General features: G+C 39.9%; 1 protein-coding gene and 1 long non-coding RNA gene across 2 annotated transcripts; one reads left to right on the forward strand and one right to left on the reverse strand.

The window, feature by feature from the left end:
• Positions 1-5,721: 5,721 nt before the first annotated feature.
• LOC131317288 (uncharacterized) lies at positions 5,722-10,064 on the reverse strand. Its single transcript, XM_058346847.1, has 7 exons — positions 9,778-10,064; positions 8,076-8,133; positions 7,333-7,417; positions 7,154-7,231; positions 7,034-7,066; positions 5,970-6,125; positions 5,722-5,849 (listed from the first exon to the last, which is right to left on the reverse strand). The coding sequence occupies exons 1-7, from the start codon at positions 10,062-10,064 to the stop codon at positions 5,722-5,724; spliced, it is 825 nt and encodes a 274-aa protein (XP_058202830.1).
• Positions 10,065-18,065: 8,001 nt separating this feature from the next.
• Positions 18,066-19,971, forward strand: LOC131315674 (uncharacterized). The gene is made up of 3 exons (XR_009196853.1): positions 18,066-18,562; positions 18,784-19,358; positions 19,509-19,971. It is a non-coding gene; the product is annotated as an uncharacterized LOC131315674 (long non-coding RNA).
• Positions 19,972-21,217: the final 1,246 nt, after the last annotated feature.

Raw genomic sequence — 21,217 nt, forward strand, 5'->3', positions numbered from 1 at the left:
GGAGCAGTCTGGCCTCTTGGAAAGGTAACACTACTTGTTCGGGCTGGATCAGTGGTGTTGAGGACAGATTTTTTAGTAGTCGATGTTCCTTCCTCCTATAACGCCATTATAGGGAGAACATGGCTGCACAAGATGAGAGTAGTCTCCTCGACTTATCACCAGATGGTGAAATTCCCAGGATCGAATGGGGTTGAGGTACTTAGAGGCAATCAGAAAGTGGCCCAACAATGTTTGATTTCCATCATTAAAAGAGTCCCAAACGCCCACCACGTCCATACGTTAGAAATACCAGATCAACCAACTATCGAGGATGTTGGAAGAAGTCCGGCTGAAAGGGTGGTTGAAGGCTTGGAGAAGATTCAGATCAACGAGACTGATCCTGAAAGATATTTCTTAATCGGAGAATCATTACCAGCGGACGAAAAGGCTTAATCGATAAGATTTCTGAAAGAATATATTGATGTATTTGCATGGGTGCCAGAGGAAATGCCCGGAGTGGATGCATGTGTGATCTGTCACCATTTAAATGTTGATCCTCAGCATAAGCCGATCATTCAAAAAAAAAGGAGGGCAGCCGTGCAACATGTGGATGCAGTAATTGAAGAGGTCGATCGTTTACTGGAGGCCAAAGCAATACGTGAAGTCTACTACCCAGAGTGGTTATCCAACACCGTTGTGGTGAAGAAAAAGAATGGGAAGTGGCGAGTCTGCGTAGACTTCACAGACCTGAACAAAGCCTGTCCAAAGGATAGCTTTCCTCTTCCGAGGATTGACCAGTTGGTTGACGCAACCACTGGTTACAAGCGAATGAGTTTTCTCGACGCATATCGGGGATATCATCAGATTGCTATGTTTGGGCCTGATCAAGAGAAGACCTCATTTATCACACCACGAGGGTTGTACTGCTATATTGTTATGCCGTTTGGGCTAAAAAATGCTGGGGCAACATACCAAAGACTTGCAACCATCATGTTCAAAAAGCTCCTTGGAAAGACTATGGAAGTCTACATAGATGATATGGTGATAAAAAGTCAAGATAAACAGGGGCATATAGCTGATTTAAAAGAAGCTTTCGAAATCCTGAGGGAGTACAAACTGAAACTCAATGCCTCGAAATGTGCGTTTGGTTGGTTCAGGAAAGTTCCTGGGCCATTTGGTGACCATGAGAGGGATTGAGGCTAACCCCGATCAAATTGCAGCCCTACAAAGGCTTCAAAGTCCCAAAACCACGAAAGAAGTCCAAAGGTTGACTGGAATGGCTGCAGCACTTAATAGATTCATCAGCAGGTCAAGTGACAAGTGCAGACCCTTTTTTCAATTGTTGAAAAAGAGGGAGGGATTCGAATGAGGAGCAGAGTGCGAGCAGGCCTTCCAGGACCTGAAGAAGTATCTGGCCGAGCCCCCACTTTTGTCAACTCCCCAGCCAGGCGAGTCTTTAGTTTTGTACTTAGCTGTTTCTGAGCAAGCAGTAAGTGCAGTCCTATTGAGGGATTTGGGAATCGAACAAATCCCCATTTATTATGTTAGCAAGACGCTACTGGATGCAGAGACGAGATATCTGCCCTTAGAAAAACTTGTCCTGGCACTTAGGACAGCCACAAGGAAACTGCCACACTACTTCCAAAGCCATAATGTTGTGGTTTATACTGAGTTTCCATTGAAATCATTGCTACGAAAAGCAGACTTCTCGGGAAGGATATCGACATGGTCTGTCGAGTTAAGCCAGTACGATATCGATTATCAGCCACGCACGGCAATCAAAGGCCAAGTATTGGCTGATTTTGTGGCAGAATTTTCTCCCACGGTGGCTCCTCTACCTCCTACGAGAATGGAACAGACGACTAAGACATCGCCTGTCAAGATTCAATCCTCAGCCGAACAGGACCCTATGGAATGGAAGTTATTCGTTGATGGATCAACATGTAATACTGGTTTAGGAATTGGGGTTGTCCTTTTTCCTCCTGAAGGAGTGCTGATTGAACTATCTGTTCGGCTCGGATTTAGTGCATCAAATAATGTGGCTGAGTATGAGGCACTCTTGGCTGGATTAAGGAGTGCAAAAACCCTAAGAGCAGAACGGATTAGGGTATATTGTGATTCACAGCTTGTGGTCAATCAACTGTCCGGGGAGTATGAAACCCGAAATGAAAAGATGGTAGCCTACATATAGGCAGCCAAAGACCTGCTTGATACCTTCGAAAGGGTATACATTGAACAGATAAGTTCTGGACAGAATGCTCATGTAGATTCATTAGCTTGGTTGGCTGCAGCTGTACCAGCTGAGTTCAAAAGGAAGATAGCAGTAGAATATCTGAGTGAGCTGAGCATTGGAAGAAGTGTGGACTTGGTCTTGGACGTGAACGAAGGACCAAGTTGGATGGACCCAATCGTGGAGTTCTTACGAGACGAGGTACTCCCTTCTGACCAAAAGGAGGCTCATAAAATAAGGATCAAATCTGTTAGGTTTTGGCTATCCCCAGAGGGTAAGTTATACAGAAAATCCTTTACAGGCCCGTATTTGCTATGCGTACATCCTGAGATGGTGCTGAAATTTCTTCATGAAATCCACGAGGGAACATGCGGGAGCCATACTAGAGGTAGATCCATTGCCCACCGAGCAATTACCCAAGGCTACTGATGGCCACACATGCAGGAAGATGCAAAGGTGTATGTGAAGATTTGTGAGAAGTGTCAAAAATTCTCACCAATGATTCGAACACCCGCCGAGGATCTGGTGCCTTTGACAAGTCCCTGGCCGTTTGCTCAATGGGGAATGGACATCGTGGGTCCACTACACAAAGCAACTGGGAATCGAAAATTCCTGCTAGTTGCAACATACTATTTCACTAAGTGGATTGAGGCAGAACCATTGGCCAAAATCACTGAACCTATGATAGAAAGGTTTGTGTGGAAGAGCATTATCACTCGCTTTGGGGTCCCTTACTCATTGATAACAGACAATGGATCCCAATTTCAGAAGAAATTCAAGGCTTTTTGTGTCCAGTATGGAATACGAAATTATTATTCAACCCCAGCCTACCCTCAGAGTAATGGGTAGGCAGAAGCTTCTAATAAAACTATCCTTGATGGGATCAAGAAAAGGCTGGACAAAGCCAAAGGGAAGTGGCCTGACGAGTTACCATTAGTTCTGTGGGCTCACCGAACAACGCCTAGGAGGTCTACGGGAGAGACCCCCTATTCATTGGCATATGGAACAGAAGCTGTCATACCACCGGAAGTTGGTCTTCCGACCAATAGGACCGCACTAGTCGAAAGTGGGGGCAATGATAGAGCCCTTGAAATTGAGCTTGATCTCGCCGAGGAGAGGAGGGAAAGGGCCTTGATCCATCTGGCTTCCTACCAGGAACAGTTGATGAAGAGCTATAATAAGCACGTTCAACCTCGAGAATTTGGTGTTGGAGACCTCGTATTACGAAAGGTGCTCGGCAATACCAAGGTAGCCAACGAAGGCAAGCTGGGGGCCAACTGAGAAGGCCTGTATTGAGTAACCGAGGTTGTAGGCATAGGGGCCTATAGATTGGCAGACCTGGATGGTAATCCAATTCCGAAGCCTTGGAATGTCCATAATCGACGAAAATTCTTTGTTTAAAAGCATTAATTTTTGTTTTAGATTGCACTACGTACTTGTGTGGGAAGTACGAATATAATTCCCTTGTTCTAGTTAGGTTATTTTAGTTGCAAGAGGTACAAATAACGCCCTCTTGAGTTTCACAGATTATGAATACAATCACTTTTTGCAGTATAACTATTGTGTTCTTGGTATTTGTTTTAAAAATACGAACTACGGGCTTGGTTTCCCTCATTCGTATTGGGTAGCAGGGACCAAGCACTTATACATTTAAGTACGTGAAACTTAACAACTAACAAGTATGAAAACACTTGTATGTCTTGTTTAAGTACGTGAAACTTAAACACATTTTTTAAAGTACGTGAAACTTAACAAGTATGAAAACACTTGTATGTCTTGTTTAAGTACGTGAAACTTAAACACATTTTTTAAAGTACGTGAAACTTAACAAGTATGAAAACACTTGTATGTCTTGTTTAAGTACGTGAAACTTAAACACAAGTATGAAACACTTGTATGGTTTCTTAAGTACGTGAAACTTAAGTATGAAACACTTGTATGGTTTCTTAAGTACGTGAAACTTAAGTATGAAACACTTGTATGATCTTCAAAGTACGAGAAACTTAGAAACATAGAATGATTGTTTTTGGTATATGAGAGAGTACAAGAAATAATGTTCACAAGATTTGCAAAGCATATGATTACAATATCGAAGTACGAAATACTTAGATAAATCTGTTTGCATCCGAACACATGCAAACAACAAAGTTAGCCGAGCAAATCATATAAGTTTTGCCACAAGGGGCCGAATACCTGTATTATCAAAGTATTACCATACTAGAGAGAGTACTGGTGCCACGCAGGGCTCAAAAATCATGGTCACGTAGGACCAGCCAAAATTGTTTAAAGAGTGCTTTGTGCAGACTTACTAAGTCAATCTAGATTCTGGATTTCAGAAGGAGTTGCGTTTGGAACCTCTCCATTGGCTCCCGCAGTTGTATCATCTTCAGTTGCATTCTCCTCCAAATTAATGGGTTCAAGGGTTGATTCCCGAACAGGTGATGATATGGGATGAAGGGCAATTGGCACATCTTCCCCTGCATCAGCAAAATCTTCAATTTGCTGCTCAACATCATCCTCTGGGGCCTCCTCCTGTTCCTGAGCAGCTACGGAATGTCTACTCGGCAAATCATTTTCCACCCAGAGAGTAGAATCTTCAACGATACCAACCTTTGTCAAACAGGCCTCCCAGCTGGCAACCCAGATCTGGTCCTGTATAGCTAGCATCTGTTCGACATAACTTGCTGTTGTGGCGTCAAAGCCTTTTTGATAGCCGTCTTCATAGGAAGCTTTTTTGGTGCTGTCAATCTCTGATAAAGCCTGATGGAGGCTCTCTTCGGCAATCTCAAGTTTGCCTTTAGCACCATCGAAATCCGCCTTGGCTTTGTCTCTCTCCCTTTCTAGACGGGAAACTGTTCGAAGCAGTCGAGTGTTGTCGTTCAACAATCTGATCCGTTCGGCCTTGGCTTCTTGATACTTTTGCCCCAGAGTGACCATCTTTTGAATGAACTAAAGTAGTACCAAAAAGAGTTGATGATCAAAAATAATATAAGCAAATTTTTTAGCTTGATAGAAGGAGAGTCTTTGTTGTTACCTTAATAGGCTACAAGATGATCAGGTGCAGATCCGGATTCTTTTTGCATGTCGATTGGAAGCAGCAACACTTGAGCTAGGGCAAGTGCTATTTCAGATGAACTAGCACTGTCCCCAACGTGAATGGGACGGTCTCCCGTAGTAAATGGAGGAGTCCATGTCTGGGGAAGGATTTGAGTAGTTGGTGAAGTAGGGAGATGAGTTTCAGTATCTGCTTGAGAAGCAGTGCCAGTTGGGTCCTCAGACCTAGGCCGTTTATCTCGATGAGCGTCACTGGAATCAAGAGCAGAATCCGCTCCTCGAGTAGATGAAGGGGAGCGGGTAGAACCTCCTCTGTTACGACGGGGTACAGGAGGAGTGTTCCCGGTAGAAGCTACCCGACCAGATCCACGTCCCCGAGAAGAGACGGTGAGAAAGGAGCTGAGGTTTAGGGGCTGACGTGTCATAGTGCTTGAGTGTGGAGGAGATGGAGAATAACCTTAAGAGGAGGATTGGCTGGTTACACGGCTGGGAGATGGTTGTTCGGACCGTGATTGAGAGGCAGCCTGACTCAGTAAGGGTCTTCGAACTCTCACCCGAGGTAACGGAACGCCTTCTGAAATAGGGACTTCACCCAATTGACCGGCTATTGTCACTCCAGCGTTAGCTCTTGTGCTCCTCGGCTGGGGAGCAGTTGATGTGGAGGCAGCACTGGTGCTGGGGTGGGCAAGTCTTCTGTCTATAACACCTCTGTACGAGGGATCGTACCCCAAAAGCACGTCAGCGTTCCGGCCCCGACCAGCTGTTGAGGTGCCCGATTCACCTAAATACTTCAAAACCCTATTAATCTCAGCTGTCCGGACGTAGCTTGGTTCACGTCTTGGACGCCTGTTAGCATTCTCCGCTGCAGGTCAAAGCATAAATAGAGATTAAAATAAGCAGAAGTACAAAAACAAGAGAAAATGCAAATTGCGTAAATGCAAAATCAGGAGTATACGTGGGTATCCCCATATGTGGGGGCAGTGAAGGCCCACCACTTGACCATCCTCTCCTAGTGGCTCATAGCCTCCAGTGACGTAGAGGAAATCGATTTCATGATCCCGAGCAGAGTCTGGCAGGTTTAGCACGAGACGCTTTTCTGCCCTTCTAACTTTGAAATAGTGAGTATTGTATTCAGGGTTTAGTACAATACTGTACCACCACTGAATGTCCCAAATTCCTAGCTGGATCCCCAGAATCCTATAAAATTCCGAGTCATTACCCTTAGGTGATCAGCATTTGAAAACACAGCGGTCCTATGCTCACCGCTCAACATTCACCCCTAAACATCTCACCGTCCATCTCGACAATCAATGATCTGAATTTTTTAAAAAAACTTTTCCAGGGACTCTTCTCTAGAAGAGATCCGGACCGCCCAAAACACTTTTGGGCGGTGAGATTGAGAGAGGTGGGGAGAGCGGTAAAAGTTAAGCGGTGAGCATAGATGTACTATGAAACATATTTTAAAGTTTACAAGATTATGAAGATGAATTTTTTTTGTTTTGCTGCAAAAATTTGACAATTTTGCTGAAGAAATTTAACAAATTTAGAAACTATGACCACTTGATCAGTGGAGAAAACAAAACTATAGCTTGCCACTGTCTTAGTAGATGCATCTCAATCCTCCAGATCCAAAGAATGAAATTGCCTAATTTTGAAAATATGTTGTCCATCTGAGATACATTCCAATGTAAAATTCAACAAATGGTGATTATATCGGGCCACGTTCATTGTTTCTTCACTATTCTACCATCTTCCAAATGGTACAAATACCTGTGCCCCTGTTTACAAAACGAGGAGGAGCACCTGCGGCCCAAAGTAACTGACAAAGTTAGGCAACAAGGGTGGCAGACAACCAGGCCAGCTAGCTTTGAAGGTGACCAAAAAGTCTACCGCCATTACAGAACATAGTGAGTGCAGTCGCCACCACCTGAAACCCACCACCACCACCAGTTCCGCCACAAACCCCACCTCACCACTCAAACCGACGCAGCAAACACGACCCAAATTAACCACCAGACACCGTACAAGTAGCCGATGGCAAGGAAGTAGTGATGGGTACTAGTGCAAACCTCGCGAGATGTCGAACTCCATTGATGGCCACCAAGATGCCGCCACTTCGGATCTTATAAATGACCAGGAGCACCCGCCGGCCAGCTGAAAACAACAACGTTCCGGTCAACAACATTTGGAATTGTGCACTACACTCTTATAGTGCACCTTGCACTACAACATTCCTGCAAGTGGCCAGATTAGCCCCACTTTATGGACTGGACACTGCCGTGGGGCATATTGGTCTAATCACTCCTCCCAAGTTATTGGGCTGTCGTAGTAAGGTGGGATGACATGTTAGCGTAGGATGTGGGGAAAAGAACATCCTCCTAACCTTGGGCCAAAAGGAAGTGTGTAAAGTGAGGCAATCGGTGACATCAGAGTTGAGATTACTTGGAGGGAAGGAGGCATTTACTCAGAGCATCTGCCAGTAATATGCCTCCATCCATCCCCATCTAAATTATTGAAGCAAGGCAATACAACCTTTTCTTCATTTTTCATTTTTTGTTGTAGTTCCACATTCGATTTACAACGCGTTGAGCAACTCAAATGTCTAAGAATATTCCTGCGTAGATCCCTCGAGCATTTGATTCCTGTAAGTTAGTACTTAATTTACGTTGGCGATGTCGTAACTCACATAGTGTACGCTGCAGATACTACCGTAGATATGTACAACCTAACTTTACTGCTTAATTTATTATGGAAGTCCAAAATGACCCTGTTACAAAAATCAAATGATGCATTCTCGTGCAAAAACTTTTACCCTGATCAAGTCCTCAAGACTCCATAACCACAACTCAGATTCTTGCAGATTCTCATTGCTCAAATAGACAACTCATTCACAGTTATGTTACATAGAAAAACACTACAACATCAAATTCCTCATTCCAAAAAAGAAAAGGATTTGACTCTCATTCTCTCGTATACGTAAGCACCTTTATTCACCATATACGGAGTACCTATTTATCTTACATATATTGACTCTGGATTAGCGGATAAAAAAAAAAAAAGACTTTGGATTTAGGGGTTTTTAAAATACTCATTCTCTAAAGGGCGGAGAGATCCACTGGACTCTCCCTCCTGTTTGTTTCTCTCTCATAAATTTGCAAGAAACAACACCGGTCCTTGTAACCAACACATCCAGAGTGGTCCATGTACATCAAAGGCCAGTTCCTCCGAGGCTAATTTTCAGGTCATATCAGTCATCTATCTGGTCTCTCCTCCGTTGATGATCCATGGGTGCCCTTCATTTACAAAAGAGAAATGAGTTAAATCACATGCAAACAAGAAAGTTTCAACATAGTAAAATTATCCAGAATCGCTTTTTATTACTGTCTAGTAGCAGAGCGAGAGTGGAAGAAAAAGGAACAAATTAAGAATGTTGCCAAAATGTTGGTTTGATTCTAATCAATTTGGACCTGAGGTAGGCCAAATCCTCCATCCCACTACCAAAAAATATCCGACTTATATGCCTTAGAAAATACTTCGATTAAAAGAACAAGAACAAAAGACAAACATACAAGGATCAATTTTTTCCTCTACTATTTTCTTAAGTTTCTCCCCAACCCGAGTTGGCGTCCTCTACAAGTACTGTAATTTCATGGACCCCGGGGATTTTGTGGTGGAGTGGTGCACTACAAAGACGTTGTGTAGTCGTTCAAAAGTATTTTCAATTGTTAGATTTTTTGTTAATAGACTCTTCCTGGATAGAAACTACTCGTCCCGGAAAGAATCCTTTTAAAATCTATATACTATCAATTGGTGTGATGGACGTGTCTACACTACAGGGTCCTCGGTCTGTAATTTCCTTCACTTTTTGGCAACCAAACAGAGCCACACAGGATTTCTCTGTTTCTAAGAAAGTGTTCTTCAGTAACTTTCCGGAATAGTATCTCTCACAACCGAAAAAGCATTCAATGCCCGTGGGCAGCTACACCACACATTTGGTGTGAGACCCAAAACAAGGCACCATTCAATGTGTGGTTGAAAAGGGTACCCAGAGGCATGGAATCATCTCTCTTTTCACCAAGAAATACAGGAACTCACAATGCAAGAAATGCAGGAGATTTTTACTTGTCAAAATTTCCTATAAAATAACAACAAACGGAGAGAATCCATTTCCTCTATATGAATTCCACAACTTCGATTTGGGAACATTGGTAATCCTACTTATCCTAGAGAGGTTTCAAGTATTACTACTATTCAATTTAGGCCCCGTTCCACGGACTAATAAGTATTCATTTTTTAAATTAAATGTGACATATTATGTGAGAGAAGGACCTGTTTTATAGAGCGAGAAATAAATACTTAAAAATAAGAATCTTAGCGGAATGGGTCTAATTCTCATGCAACATGAACAAAATGATAGGAGGTTAAAAAGATACGAAAAGAAAGTTCAATTCGGGAACTTCTTGAGGGACATGTACGTATGCATGAGAGCTAGAGAAATCGAACTTATTGAGAACCTGCTCAGCAGAGACAACCTTCTGCAAACATCCTTGCAAATCATCTTCCTCAACAGATCCTTCGCTTCCCCGGACACCGCTCGGAAAACCCTCATCAGAAACCTCAAGTTCCCCCTCACCACCTTCTCAAATGTCTCCCCCGTCGTCTCCCCGTAAAACGGCACGAACCCAGACAACATCACGTACAAAACCACCCCAGCACTCCACACATCCACCTTCTTGTCGTACTCCCTCCCCGACAACACCTCTGGCGCCACGTAGTATGGCGTCCCCACCATCCCACTCATCATCGCGCTGCCCCCGTTAAACCACTTGGCCGAGCCGAAGTCAGCGAGTTTTAACTTGTTGCGAGGGTCGAAGAGGATGTTGTCTGGCTTGATGTCTCTGTGGTCGATGCCTAGACGGTGGCAGTGGGTGATGGCGGAGATTAAGGGGCAGAAAATGGAGGTGGCGGCAGGTTCGGGTAAGGAGGCAGAGGTGGTGGTAGAGGGAGGCGGAGGAGCAGAGGTTCGTGATCTATGTAGTATCGACACTCCACCAGGGGTGACGTACCGGTGTTGGACACGTGTCGGACACCAACACGCACCGGACACGCGGCCGACACGTGTCGGACACTTCTCCAGAAGTGTCCTGTTATTTTGGGCAATATTTGGAGTTCGACACTTGACCGACACTTTCGGACACTTTCGGGACACTTCGGGGACACTTTTCAGACACTTTTGACAGACACTTTCGGACACTTTGGGACACTTTTTGTTGCAAGGTATAGATAATAGATGTAATGACTTGGAAAACAATGTACTGCAAAGATGAAAACAAGGCTATCTGGATATAATATTATTAACTTTTATCTTATTTGAAATTATTTTTTATTTTTGATATATATATATATATATATATATATAGACACACACAGACGGGGCGGTTTCGGGGACACCCAAAAAAATACCTAAAAAAACACCTCATAGTTCCCAATCAAATTTTGATGATCCGAGCCGCTCAATGTGATCAAAACGTGATTTTAAAGGTACCCGCGAGAAATTAGCAAAAAAAATATTCGGGAAGGGCTTGATCCGAATAGTTTCGAACAGTTTTTTATTAAACGGTTCAAATAAAAACTACTCAAATCAAACCTTTCCTGGTCATTTTTTTTGCTAATTTCTCGCGAGCACCCTTAAAATCACATTCTGCACACATTGAACATTTCAGATCATAAAAATTTGACCGGGAACTATGAGATTGAGATTTGTGGTATTTTTTTGAGTGTCTCTTGAATCGTCCTGATATATATATATATATATATATATATATATATATATATATATATTCCTATTGAAATTTCAATTAGTATTTTAATTCTGATATCATCGTTTGAGCATTCTGTCAATGGCCACCCAAGTTGTTATCTATCCGTATGTGTAAGTCCTAGTGTGAGGCAGTCGAGAAGGATAGAATTAAAACTAGGGTATGCGTGTATACATGATAGGTCTTAAACTTGGTTGTCTAGGATTAAAATATTGAAAGAAGAATCTCTAGGATTAAGCACAATGAATAGATTATTCAAGTGTAGTTCTTCAGCCAGCGCCTCAATGGCTTTGTTATCTAAATTTTCAGACATAGTCAATCAAGAAAAACATGAGTACCAAGATTTAAATACAGAATTAGAAAATTGGAATATACTCAAAATCCCAGTAAAAGAAATTTACAAAACAAGTTTTTTAGAAGATACTTTTAGAACTGATTAAGTAGCAAAAACTGTAGAGCAGGTTTATGCTATTACTAAACAAGAAGAAAAATGCTCACTTCTTAGTAAAGAATCAGTCTAAAGACACCTCGAAAGAGGATATAGCTATATTCATGTAGGATTAGTACAAGTAGCTATTAAATTCCTTAAAAAAAAAAGAACTAAATTCTTCAGTCTTATTATCTTTAAGAGATAGTAGATTCACAGTCTATAGTGATAGTCTGTTAGAATTAATGGAATCAAGCTTACACAATGGTCCAGTTTATTTTAATTGTTATCCTGATTTACCTCTTAGTCTAAAAGATAAGAATAAATTAAAGCCTTAACTTTAAATATTCAAACTGCCGGAGCAATTACTCAAATGCTCGAAGGAAGTCAATTAATTTCCTTGATTTACCGTATTTATTATAAATGTATGAAAACTAATTTGAATATTCATGCCTTAGTCAAAAGTCCAAAGGACAAAATTGTACTTATACAAAGTAGCACTAATGCTAATATATAAGTACCCAAAACTATCTCCTGGAGTGATATCCAGCTACCAGCCAGTTGGCTTAGTGAAAATGAAAGTCACCTACAAAAAATGCAAAATGATACTATTGATCTAGACTATATTCAACAATACCTAGATGGTACAGTTAGGATAAGTTTTGATCAACAAAGAGTAAATTCTCCTTTTAGAATTGAAGAACTAAGCAGGTCAAATAGTTCAATCGCTATGCCTAGACAAGATAGAAATTTACTTGATCCTAGAGTTAAGTTAAAAGGTGTTGAATCAAGTTCACAAATCAGTAAACCTTGCTATTCTACACAGTCAAAATTTGAAGAAGACACCTCCCAAGGGTCTCCAACTCAAACTGATTTTGAAGAAGTAACCTCAAACCCTGTTGATCCATCTTTATGTGTTATAAATAAAGATTTTAATATTGATATTGACAAATTATTCATAGAATTTAAGTCAAAAGAAAATAAACAAAAAAGAAAAGAATATGCTAGTAAATATACACCTTGTCAACAATATAAGATAATAGCTCATTGGGAAAGATTTATGGAAAAGACCAAAAATCAAGTTTATTTTTTCGATTACTTAGAGCATTACTATAAAAAAGTCAACACTATTACGAAAATGAAATGGAAAAAGTCAGATAATACTATCATAACCTCTAGTCATCCTCCTTTAGATTCTATAATTATTGATTACAAAAGTACATCTATAACAGCATTCCCATTCAAACTACTAAATAAGATAGCTGAGTACAAACAAATAGTTGAACAAATTAACTACACTAATCAGTGTCTCAAGATTATAAGTAAACAATTAGATAAAGTAGAAACTAAAATTGAGGAAGGATCATCTAGCAGCATCCCCTCGTCTAGTAAAATGGAAAAACCCCTTATACATCTTCCTGAAAAAAGATCAAGAATTAGTATAAACCAGAATCAAAATATTTAAAAAATTGAAGAAATACTGACAAAGTTAGCTATTAAGTCAGAACCAGACATACCCCAAGTTACCACAATTACAAAAGATTATGATACTAGTACTTCTAGTCAAAATTCACCCACATCTTCTGATGAAGAAATTTCACAACTACAAAGACAATTTTCTGGCCAAGAAATAAATTGTCTTTTTAATCTCTCAACAAATCCTATCAGTCTTACCAAAAATTGGTACTCTAGGCCAATCCTCCCTGACATACAGTATGAAGAAAATAATTTAACTAATCAATTTTCTGTTTCCTCAAATAAGTTATATGAGTGGAATATTGATGGTCTAAGTGAACACCAAATATTAGAAAAGTTAAACCACATTTCAATGGTTGCCAATAGTTACTTGGGTAACACTAACCTTAATTAATCACAAATTATTGATTTATTAACTTTTGGGTTTACTGGAATGTTAAAAGCATGGTGGGATAAATACCTCACCAATGAGTCACGTGGAGAGATAAAACATGCCGTCCAAATCGATGAAAATGGTCTCCCAATTTTTGATAATGATGTCGGCATGGGAGTACCGGATGGAGTTAATACTCTTATCTATACCATAATTAAATATTTTATTGGAAAACCTAGTAACAATACTTCTAGAATACATGATCAACTAAGTAATCTGCATTGTCCAACACTAAGCGATTTTAAATGGTACAAAGATGTTTTTATATCTAGAGTAATGCTTAGAGATGATTGTACAAAGTCATTTTGGAAAGAAAAATTTATTAATGGACTCCCAAATTTATTTGCTCACAAAATTAGAGATGTCCTCAGTCAACCTACAGGAGTAATTGAATATGATAAGTTAACATATGGTGACATTATTAGTACCATTCAAAAAGAAGGATTAAGAATGTGTATTGATATGAAAATTAGTAAACAAGCCCAGAAAGACAAAAATAAAGCCAAATATGAGTTAGGAAACTTTTGTGAATAATACGGTCTACATCCGGTAGTACCATCACGAAGAAAGCATAAACATAATAAGAAAGTTGAGAATAAAAGTAAAAATTACAAGTATTCTAGGAATAATAAACCACAATCCTCTAAAGATAAATATTACGAAAAATCTAAAAGTCAAAATAATAAAAAGAAAAATACAATTAGTGATGTAAAGTATGACAAAAGTAATATTACATGTCACAACTGTGGTAAGAAAGGACATTATAAAAATGAATGTAAAGTTAAAGCAAAATTAGTCAACTTAATATATCTGATACTGATAAACAACAGATTTTAGAAATTTTTAGGATAGAAAATCTAAGTAATTCAGACGATGGAGAAGAAATTATTAAATCTTCAGAATACCATTCTCTTAATGATAGTTCAAGTGATGATCAAATTGAGATTGGATGTATTGATAACTGCTGCAAAAAAATAAATGTACTTACCAAAGAATTACCAGAAGAAAAATTATTAATTGATCTAATCAGTAGGATGGAGGACTCTGAGTTAAAATAACAATATGTTAAAAAACTCAAACAACTCCTAGTACAATAAGGTAAAAAATCCCAATATAATAAACCAATAGTAAGTCTTAATGCTACTATAGAACGATTTAGTAAAACTCAGAAAGAAATTACTTTACAACTTGAGTGGCTCGGTTCATCAAAATTTGATCGGAAACTATGAGGCATTTTTTTAGGTGTCCTCGGAACTGCCCTGATATATATACACACACACACACACACATAATAAAACACAAGGGTGTGGGAACCACACAAACACAAACGCAAGTTGACCCAAGGGCTGACAATGTATTCTTCCCAAGAAATTAAAGTGCCCATATATTTTTACATATATTACAAAGTTGCCATCAAATCACTTTTGCTTTAGCAACCACCAGTTTGCACATTCCAAAATATTTCTATATTTCAAAACCCACTGCGCCATTTCTTCATCTCTCTCTCCCTCTCTCTCTCTCTCTCTTATCCAACGACGTCGCTCCCCCCGCCAAGAACTGGATTTTTGTGCCCCCGCCAAGAACTGGACTTTCGTCCCCGTCGCCATTTCAAAACATTTCTTTACATTTCTGCTTGTTTGTGATATGATGGTATCTCTACTCATGTTTGACGGGCAATTCCAACCAGGGTGCGTAGTGCCGTAGGCACGGATAACACTAGTGTGTGTGTGTGTGTGTGTATATATATAGAGAGAGAGAGAGAGTGTGTGTGTGTGTGTGTGGGGGGGGGGGGGGGGAGGGGTATACCACAGAGAATATTCTGTGGTAAAGTTAGGTAAATTTTAGGCTTTGTTTGGAACCATGGAAAAGAAAGAAAAATTAAAAAAAAATTCTTTCCATTGTTTGGTTGGAAGAGAGAGTGAAGATAATAAATGGGAAATGATTTTGCTACTCCCTTTTTTGTTAACGCCACTCCCCTGCAAGTGTATTTTAGCAGCCTAAGAGCATCTCCAATGCGAGATGTCAATTCCTACGTGGACATTTTAACTGTAAAAATTGACACCAAAATTCAATCCAACCTAACAGCCTTGTTTGATGCCAAAATCTACGTGGCTTTGAAGGGAATGGCAAACCTGCCAACTTTGACAGCCACCCTCCTCAATTCCTACGTGGACATTTTAACTGTAAAAATTGACATCAAAATTCAATCCAACCTAACAGCCTTGTTTGATGCCAAAATCTACATGACTTTGAAAGAAATGGCAAATCTGCCAACTTTGACACCCACCCTCCTCCATGCCAAATTTTAAAAAATGACCGTTTGGATTTTGAACATTTGCCATAAGGATTAACAATAAGGGTTGGAGTGGGATAGCTTGATGTCAAATAAATAGAATTTGGTATAAGGGTTGGAAATGAAGGCTTTGATGTCAAATTGGAGATGCCACGTAAGCCTTCAAAAAAAGTTTGGCATCTCCAATATGAAGTCAAGGGTTGGAGATGCTCTAATAAATTTAGACAGTTGTGTGTTTTGACAACCAAAAATGCTACATGCACAACCGACACAACGGTTGTGCAATTAATTCTAATTGTTCAAATGTGTTTGGACGGTCGGAATTAAAAATAATCTATTAATGATTTATGGCCGGTCATAAATGAAATGAATTTTGACCATTAATTACAACAACGGTCAGAGATTAGTTGTCTAAAGAGTTTTGCACAACAGTGTTACATAAACATTTATCCACTAAACGTGTAATTACATCTCTTTCACGTATTTGTGGACCCCAAATCGTGTGTAAGCTCCACAATTATATTTAATTATTTATGTGGCCCTCACATATGTTAAAAGGGCATGTAAGTCGGTTTGTACCTATCCTTTTTATTGTTTTTAATGTTTGGTCTTCAATTAAAAGGTTAATTCTTGAGCATAAAATTGCAAGGTTGAAAATGGGAAAAGGAGCTCCACGCCTCTTTTTTGTGTTCTCCTCTAGAAACATGAAATTGGTTGAAAATGAGAATGGGAAAAGGAGCTAAGCACAACCATTGGAGCTCTATTCCTTCACCCGAAAATCCCGCCGAACCCCTCTACCTCTTTCCACTATTCTAAATCTTAGCCTACTCCGTTCTCTCTCGTCCACCAATTCCAGAGAGTTCGAACCCATCTAAATCATTGACTTTCGACGGTAATTCATCTGGAAAGTGTCACGTAGACATATTCATCAATTTCCAATCTCTTGTTTTGTGTGTGAGTTTACCGATATGGAGCCCATCTTGTATCTAGCCCAAGCTATCCTCATGGAGTCTAAAAAGGACTCCTAGGCATTCTTCAATAATAGTGCTTGGATTTACTAACGTGTGTCCAACCCATATCTAGTCCAAAGAAACTTCATAGAGTATCAAAACTCCTTTAGCCAATAAAAATTCAGCAAGTGCAAAAGTATATAAATAGTGAGAAAACATGCAATCCATTGTAACTTCATGGACATAATACTTTGATAGTAACTTCTAATCTCAACTCTCTCCTAACTAGGATCTCAAAATCTTATAGTGTAGCTTGTCAAAGAACTTCTCTGCTCTTGAACAGTAGTTCAACTCATCTAGTAAAAATTTGGAAGATCGGAAGGAGAGAGGGATTTACAAGGGCTAGAGAGAGAGAGAGATTTGGAATCACTAATAAAAATTTTACTTTCTTGGAAGGCTAGAAGGAGAGAGAGATTCACAAGGGCTAGAGAGAGAGAGATTTGGAATCACTATTATATACTCCTCCTAAAAATAAATTGTGAGATGAAAAGGGTACACGCCTTCTTCTTCTTGATCTCCACAAAAACCAGAGATATAGTGAGTTGATGATCGAGAGAGGGAGAGTATTCGGTAATAAAAGAGAGAGACAAGCCAATTTTACGTACAATCTTGAAGGGGAGCCTAGTTTACACAAATAAACACTCACAAAGGAGACCATTCTTGTCATCCACTTCCTTAATAAACAGATAGGATCATTTTCATCTAACGGCCCATCATTCTCTTTTTAGAATCCTCCCAGAAAATATCTTTCATTCTTCAAATCTCTACAATGTTTTAGACCCTCCACACAAGTTTAGTAAAATAGACACTAGGTTCCTTTTTTATTTTTTTATAGATTGATATCTTAAGAGGACACTTATTAAACTTTTAAAAAAAAAACGTTGGGCAGACAAACTAATATAATTGTAACTATTTTAAGAAAAAAAAAGCTATGATTCTTAAAAAAATTTGAAACTAGGGTGGCGCCTGGGCTCATCCGCCCCTCGATCTGTCCCCGGGGATGGATTATCTTCTAGTCTTGAGATTTTTTTGATACTTTTTTGTTTTTTCCCCAAGGTTTGGGTTTTATTTTCTGTTTGGCCAAGGTATTCTTGGTTTTTCTGATTTTGGGGTTCATTGCATTGAATTTTGTCGGGAAATCGAATTTGTGGAAATCAAATTTGGGTGTCTATGTGTCTCCTCCTCTCCCCTATCTCTGTCTCTATCTCTATCTCTATCTCTATCTCTATCTCTTCTCTCTATATAATAAGAAGCAGTTTTGCTTGCCATTTTTTGGCTAATTTTAGCCCTTATTCTTGGGTGGTAGTTTTGGGTCTGTTGGGTTATATGGTCATTTTACTTTTGCCACTTAGTGGGTTACGTGGCACATGGGGCGGACAGCTGAATTTCGGTGGAGCGGTTTACATCTATCCCAAGAGGAAAGAGAGAGCGCCTTGCTTACATTCTTCTGTTCCCTCAACTTTCACAATTTCTGCTTCTCCGATCTTCGCCGTTTGATTTGCTCTGGTTTTGGCATTTGTACTTTCGATTCTGAGGTTGCTGTGGTCCGACTATTAACTCAACCTTTCTTCAAAAGATCAACAAACAACACAAAACTAGGGTTAGGGTTTGCTTGCTGTTGTTCATCTCTCTGCATTTAAATGAAGGAGATGAGTTCTACGACCAAGGGCGGGCGGGGGAAGCCCAAGGCGACCAAGTCCGTGTCCCGGTCCCACAAGGCGGGCTTGCAGTTCCCCGTGGGTCAGATCGCCCGGTTTCTCAAGGCTGGGAAGTACGCGGAGCGGGTTGGCGCCAGAACCCCGGTCTATCTCTCTGCTGTCCTTGAGTACCTTGCTGCTGAGGTACTTACTTCTGCTGATTTCTATCGTCTTTTGTGTTGAAATTTGGACCAACTTTTCGGATTCGTTTACATTAGGTTGAATTATTTGTCTTTTGTTCTTTGATTTAGCTATTTTTGTCGTCAATGTGTTTCATTTCTTGTTCTTTGGTGGTAAATTTTAAGTATTTGTACGTATATCATGTTGATGTTTCTGATGCATGCAAGTGATTGATTTTGTTGCAGGATAGAGTGAAATGAGGGATACATACTTTCGCTACTTTGCAAACTTTTTAATTTCCCTAAATGAAGAGTTGTAACTTGACTTGATCTTCACTTTCTCGCCATGCATGCATTGCACTTTTACATGCAATCATAATTGATTTTGTTGCACGTAAGGAATGGAAAATCGTCAAAGATTACTTCTTTGTTGGCGAAATGAAGGGCTAAATAGCACCGGTGATTCTCTGAGCCGGTCTGGATTTCCAACGCCTGGGGAAACTGGTTGAGATAGATGACAGCACCTTTTTCCCCTCTTCCTTACCGAGAGGGCAATCTTCTCTTATGGTCTTTACCTACTGTCCGGTCCATATAGTATTAATTTATCGGTATTTGCTTAAACCTTGTGACACATACATTATATCTTTTCAAATTCATTGAATTCTTAATCCTAAGTTTTGTGATCCAACACCATGGTTGTCCGTGTTCCATTTCGCTAGTGGGTGCATGTGAAGCATCGGAATCCTGAAACTCCACATGGAGGGTTTTATTGTCTTGGAGGGTTTTATTGTCTTGAAGGTGACCCGTTGAAAATAGACCAGGTAATTTTGGAGCTATTATTATTGTTTTGACTGAAATAGGTTGCTTTAGCTTTTCAAAAAATAAGAAAGAAATAGGTTGCTTTCGTTTTCCAAAAGCCAAGCTATCTTACTGCAATACCTCTATTTGGGCCTTGCGGTCTGTACTGACAGGTGAGTCCCTTTCCGTGATAAAAAGCCCTGGGGATGGCGTTTATTCGGGCTCCACTTGCAAACAGGGAGAGATTGAAGCAGTGGTCATTGCCACTGGTGTCCATACCTTCTTTGGCAAGGCTGCTCACCTTGTGGACAGCACAAACCAAGTTGGTCACTTTCGGAAGTTATGGAGATTCAAGTATAAACCACCTTGGGAGCCCGCTTTTGCGCTCCCAACTACCGAGTTTGACGGGAGCCCGCTCCCATTAAGATGGGAGCTCGCTCCTTGCAAAGATAGGAGCTTTTGTAGCTTTATTAATTGGGGTCTTTGATGAACTCATATATCTAGCCCAAGTCATGATATCTTGAACAGTAAATCATATTATATTGTAACACTGGCCCATTTCTTACACTTATGGAGGACTTGGCCCATATTTTTACCTGGCCCATATTTTTACTTCCTATAATTAATGATTGTACTTTAAAGAGAATACTCAATGCTACATTATTTTCATAATATATGTACACGCTCCTCTCACGCTCCCAACCTTCGGAGCTTTTGTATTCCCCCGCTCCCACGCTCCCGATCCCGCCCCCCTCCCGATCCCGATCCCACTTCGTGCAACTAAGATCACGAAGATCCAGTATTAACGATACTGGATGTACGATTCATAAATTTGATGTAAAAAGTCATCTTCAAAAAGTTTTCCTTCCAAACAGATGCCACTTCCCTAGATGCTCAGTGATTTTCAATTTGATAGGTAAGATTTGCACAACCTTTGTTAGGGGTATGTCACCTAAGGCGTGAATGTGTCCACTAGCAGAAAATGGACCTTGGATATCTTTGAAAAGGGATGCAAATGAACTTTATAGAAAAAGAGAGGGGAAACGATAACTGAGAAAAGGGAAAAAAAACAAAAAAAAAAGGGGTAAAACTAGTCGCATTGATAACGATGGGTATAATCAACCAATGCAAATTTATAGTTTAATTCTTCTTCAGTGTTTCTATCGACCAATACTTTTGAAGCATTGTTTTGAATGGTATAAAAGATGTCATCTTCCAACAGTTCCATCACGTAAAAAGTCGATAGTGAATCCCCCACAAAACACTTGGAACTCTGTGTTATTTATTTAGGTCCTTCAGCATGGTCAGGAACAAGAAACATTATGAAACTTCATTTATGTCAAATGAGCATGTGAATACCAATAACAAGGATCATTAAGAACAAAATAAAACCTTCAGAATGAAGTTATTTCTCAATGGAACGAAGAAATCAATATAGTGAAAATTCAAATTGTCAGACACAGTTCATGGGAATCTTGCATCAATAACATGTTGGGATAGCATACGGCATACCCCTTGGACTCTCATCCCTCACGGGCTCATATTATTTAACCAAAATGGCCTTTGCAAAGACATGTCAGCAACACTATAGAGAACAATGTGTTTGACAGATTGAAAAAATGTGCCTAACAAGGACATAAGACAGAATACAATTCCATTCAATAGTCCTAGAATTTTAGATGGACGAGTATAAAAGTCGGGCACATGAATGCACGTAAACCTCAGTTTGATGGTTTTTATGGAGAGAACAGAATCTGTGACATGGCATCGAGAAGTAATGCAAAAACTAAAGAATGCCTTTGCTAATCTAGTGTTGTTGGGAATCTAAGAGGGCAACCCTTCTCTAGAGTCTAGACCAATTTTTGGAGTTTGTAGAGACTCT

The sequence above is a fragment of the Rhododendron vialii genome, chromosome 2a (assembly GCF_030253575.1).
Source record: "Rhododendron vialii isolate Sample 1 chromosome 2a, ASM3025357v1".
NCBI lineage: Eukaryota > Viridiplantae > Streptophyta > Magnoliopsida > Ericales > Ericaceae > Rhododendron > Rhododendron vialii.

What these genes read in the sequence shown, in the direction of transcription:
- LOC131317288 (XM_058346847.1), bottom strand. Translation starts at nt 10,064, where the DNA reads ATGAGTGGGATGGTGGGGACGCCATACTACGTGGCGCCAGAGGTGTTG. An exon ending in AGGTTGTCTCTGCTGAGCAG is followed by an intron (nt 8,134 to 9,777) that starts GTTCTCAATAAG and finishes TGTCTATTTGAG; the next exon opens with CAATGAGAATCTGCAAGAAT. An exon ending in GGAGTTCGACATCTCGCGAG is followed by an intron (nt 7,232 to 7,332) that starts GTTTGCACTAGT and finishes TTGAGTGGTGAG; the next exon opens with GTGGGGTTTGTGGCGGAACT.